Source organism: Procambarus clarkii, chromosome 61 (genome assembly GCF_040958095.1).
Source record: "Procambarus clarkii isolate CNS0578487 chromosome 61, FALCON_Pclarkii_2.0, whole genome shotgun sequence".
NCBI lineage: Eukaryota > Metazoa > Arthropoda > Malacostraca > Decapoda > Cambaridae > Procambarus > Procambarus clarkii.
Window position 1 is genome coordinate 17,318,924 of NC_091210.1, and position 4,903 is coordinate 17,323,826.

The 4,903-nt window shown below is 40.2% G+C and overlaps 1 protein-coding gene across 1 annotated transcript in view; it reads left to right on the forward strand.

The window, feature by feature from the left end:
* Positions 1-3,668, forward strand: part of LOC123774453 (uncharacterized) — a 116,686-nt gene extending 113,018 nt beyond the window's left edge. Inside the window, exons 8-9 of the mRNA XM_069307944.1 lie at positions 911-1,040; positions 2,545-3,668. Coding sequence (XP_069164045.1) covers positions 911-1,040; positions 2,545-3,314 — 900 coding nt within the window. The 3' untranslated portion in view covers positions 3,315-3,668. The remainder of the gene's footprint in view (positions 1-910; positions 1,041-2,544) is intronic.
* The last annotated feature ends 1,235 nt before the right edge of the window (positions 3,669-4,903 follow it).

Here is a 4,903-nt window from a genome sequence, read left to right on the forward strand (position 1 = left end):
ATCATCCTAACCTCATCATTTATGTGATATCTTCCCAATATCATACCAAAGAGTTGACAGTGGTAAATCTCACGGAAAAATCACAAACTTTGCTTAAGTCACTATTACATGGTGTGCGACATGCTGGCCTTACTGAACGAGTCAGTTAACACTATTAAGAGAAAAGATACCGAAGGGTTCTTTAGGAAATTATATGTATGGTGTAAAAATGCGAAGTAAAATTTATCATAAATAGAGGTATAGAAAAACTACCCAACCTCCTGTTTAGAGAGTACTTTTTTTAGTACTATGTGGACCATCGTACATATATTGACGTAATGGATAATTAATAAATGTAATTTGGTACTATTGACTTCCTAAAGTCCAAAAAAAAAAAAAACTAAAAACCAAACTTAAATATTCCAAGGCCAATTATGACAAATATTATTCACCTTATAAGTATCATAAATATGTACTTTAAATGTGTACCATAAATATGTACCATAAAAAGTCAAATAGCGTGTATTAGGCCTAGGATGGTTAGGGTAGGTTTTATTAGCAACATAAATACACAACCTTTCCAGGTTTGTCTAAATTAAATAGTACCAAATTCTACTTTCTAATTGCACAATGGTCCACATTATGTATGCTTGCATGTTTTTTTTTATCCTGATATCACAGTAATCACAGTAATAATTTAATATAGCAAATAACATACAAGTGATGGCACAGGTAAAATATGAGTACTGTCTATATCTGTAACCATGACAAGTACTCAATCACTAATCAAATATTGAAGTCAAATGATGGGATCGAATCCTTCGTCCCAGACCTCCTAGGGAACAAGGGTTCGATCCGTGAGTAATGCTTCAATATCGAGGCCTCTAACCACTGTCTACCTCCAAACGTTATCTATCTCTACCCACCACAGATTGACCACGACACAGGAGAGACCACAGCCAGGTTGGTGGTTGAGAAGGTGGGAGCTGAGGATTCTGGGATGTACTCTTGTGTTCCTGCCGGCTCTCACCCAGCCTCCGTTCGAGTCCAGGTCCACCAAGGTGAGTCCAGGTCCACCAATGAGTGTCCAGGTCTATCCAGGTGAGTCTATGTACACCAAGGTCATTCAAGGTCAATCAAAATTGGTTCAGGTCCTCGAAGGTAAGATCAGGCCCGCGAAGGTCAATCTAGGTCGATGAAGGTCATTCCAGGTCAACCATGGAGGGTCCAGACTCACTAAAGTCTGTCCACGTTCACCAAGATAGTCCAGCCTGATCACCGTAAGTCCATGTCACTTAAGATCAGTCCAACTCTACAAAGGTGAGTTATATATAAATTTAATTTTGGTTTACTAAAGTAATGAAAAGATATTATCATAAGAGATAGCTAGAACCAATATGAAAATATAGCACTTTGAAAGAAATTTGTGTACAGAGTGAGTGTCGGAATATGAAGACAGAGTGAAGGAATGGTGCTCATCCACTCGGGAAATTGGAGATCGAACGCCGACATTGCAAAAAGGGAGAGTTTCGCTGTACCAACCTATCAAAGTGGATGAATAGGTTTTTTTACTCAAGATTTCCCCATTTCTCTTTCCTTGTCATAGTTTTGCTCGTGGAGGGTGGAAACAGGCGCTGGGGGTGAGGGATTTACCACATTATGGAATATGACTTTCTGCCTTTTCTCCTTCATCACAGTGTCTCCTCAACCAGTTTAGTCATACAACTTTTATACTTTTTTTTACTGTATTGCCATTTTTTCCTATTTTGTAATACCTTATATTCTCTTCTAGTGTTAAATACACTTCTTTGTAGTGTCCACTTTTCTCCTCTTGAGTGCAAATGCCAACTCTTTTACAGGGCTCACTTTCACTACGAGATACCCCTATGAAGCTCTTACTCCGCCTCCTCTATAGTACCTACACCATCAGTACTGTACCGTCTACTACACTTCCTCTGTTGTACCTACACCATCAGTACTGTACTGTCTACTACACTTCCTCTGTTGTACCTACATCATCAGTTCTGTACTGTCTACTACACTTCCTCTGTTGTACCTACACCATCAGTACTGTACCGTCTACTACACTTCCTCTGTTGTACCTACACCATCAGTACTGTACCGTCTACTCCAACTCCACCTCCTCTGTGGTACATACAGAGGAATAAATAATAATCAATGGGTTGTGATCTATATTTAACTGAGAAGAAAATATTTTTTCCAGCATTTGAAAATTATCCACGAAGGAAGTTACGAGATTATATAGAATAGTTTATTGGTAACTGAGTAAAATAATAAAAATATTAATAAAGAGTAATTAATTAAAGCCCTTTAACCTTATACTAGACAATCCTTTGTCGTATCAACAACTTTAAGTGTTTAGCACTCCATAAACGTTGGTTTATAAATCTAGTTCTGATTTTTATATATCATAAAATTGAATTTAGAATAACAAAGTTATAGAACTATAACTGATGTAGAGTTTTATATATATCATTAAATTGTTATTTAGAGTTACAAAATAACACATCTTATTTACTGACTGTATTGTCTTTCACTCAACAGGAAATCAAGAGGCAGCGATTCAGCAAGCTGGGATGAACGAGACGAGCTCCTCCTCGACGCTTGCTCCTCTCTCCCTTCTATCTCACCTCCTTCTCCTCCTCCTTCTCCTTCTCTACCTCCCTCAAGCCTTCTTCTGTCTCCACACTTTTCACTCCTGCATGCCTGTCATTTCCTGCCTGCTCCTGTGTTGGTTTGTTTCACAAGCTAACCTTTCACTCCTTCACTGTTTTATTTATATTTACAACTTTCTTCTGATTTACTCTAATTCCCACGTTATTCACCTTCTTCACACTCGTGCCTCTCAGTGGCTTATGATGCTCACGGGCAGTTTACTGGTTCCTTTATACCATTTATCTCTCCCTCCGTGTCTTATATTCAGTGTTTGTACAACATATCTTGTGTCTTCAAGCTTAACTAGCCTCTTATCTATTTGTATTTCTCCTCAACTGGTCGTTTGTTGTGGTACGATCGTTTATACTTGCCTCAGTCTCAAAGTACAGTTTCCTTTCTCTAATTCTCAGACGCTCCGTTCTGCTTGTCGCAGCTCTATAGTTATTTCCCTATTTCTATCATTTCCCCTCATGGTCCCTCTATACACGTCTCGTGTGCTCATGTGTGCCTCTAATGTTGTATTGCAATCTACCTCTTCTCTCACTCTCTCCCGCATCCCGACACTCAGTCGATTCACTTCCTTTCTGGCGCGATCCTTTGCGTCTGAGACTTTTCCTCAACCTAGTCACTTGTCCCAACACTCCTGTAATATCAAGTGACCTAGAGTGGAGATATTAGAGGTCAGAAGTCTTGACATATAGAGACTCACCCGTCAATATAGATGCGAAGATGTCAACGTACATGCGAAGATGTCAATACAGAAGCTAACACGTCAACATAGACGTCAGGATGTCCATATAGAGACCTAGATGTCACAATGAGTGCGTTGCGTATTAACTAGTCCTGTGTAATTTCAGTGACATAGATGTTCAAGGTGGAGTGGAGCAACAGCGAACTTATGAAGATGTCAATGTTTCTCGAACCATAACTGTGTACATGATGCCAGAGTAATAAAACTGCACTTTGTCTTCGAATTATGTAAACGAGGAAAAGGAATTATAGTGTTTCAAGTATATTCATGTTTTCCTCATATAACATCAGAACAAGTTAGCAAATTGTTAAGCTCTGTCAGGATAATTAGCGAATCATAATTTAGATTTATCTTTGGCATTCTGTTTCATATAAATTTTGCACTGCAACTACATGAAAAGAAGAGCAATGATATGCGCCCTTTGCACTTAGGCCAATGCTTTTTAAAAAAAAGTAGAATCATACTGGCTTATGACCTATTTTAGAAAAGCCACAGAAAAGTGTTTAAATTAATAAGAACGAGTTTCTTGTAAGGTTCTAGGCCTTATATTTGAACAGAAAAATGTTTTTCCAACAGAAAAATTACCTGAGAGACAATAAAAATGTCACATCACATTACATACAGAAACTAGGCTAAAATAGCGACGCTTGGGAACCGAGGAGAAGAACGCCAAAATATATAGAAAAGAGAAACTCGAGAATAATGGAAAAATAATGGAAATTGATGCAGAGATACAACCGTAGTGAAATCAGCCGTAATAGTAACGAGGCAGGGGACATTGTCATCGGGAGGCAGGGGGAGAAAAGACGAGCCCTGGGAAGAAAAGGGAAGCAACAACGACTGGAGGCTAATGGCGTTGACTAATATCATCACTCACTGTTGAAGACACTTCCAGGCCCCAGTAATGACATCTTGGTCCTCTGATGATCCTTCTCGCTCGCCTATTGCTCGCTCTCTCTCTCTCCCTCTCTCTCTCTCCCTCTCTCTCTCTCCCTCTCTCTCTCTCCCTCTCTCTCTCTCTCTCTCTCTCTCTCTCTCTCTCTCTCTCTCCCTCTCCCTCTCCCTCTCTCTCTCTCTCTCTCTCTCTCTCCCTCTCCCTCTCCCTCTCCCTCTCCCTCTCCCTCTCCCTCTCTCTCTCTCTCCCTCTCCCTCTCCCCCCCTCTCTCTCTCTCTCTCTCTCTCTCTCTCTCTCTCTCTCTCTCTCTCTCTCTCTCTCTCTCTCTCTCTCTCTCTCTCTCTCTCTCTCTCTCTCTCTCTCTCTCTCCCTCTCTCTCTCTCTCTCTCTCTCTCTCTCTCTCTCTCTCTCTCTCTCTCTCTCTCTCTCTCTCTCTCTCTCTCTCTCTCTCTCTCTCTCTCTCTCTCTCTCTCAGCAAGAGTGAACGTGACCCTAAGGGCAAGAAAAACAATAATTCATATAACATATGTCATAATTTGCAAAATAAACACACACACACACACACACACACACTGAGCGCCCAAATGAGCCACAGAGATATT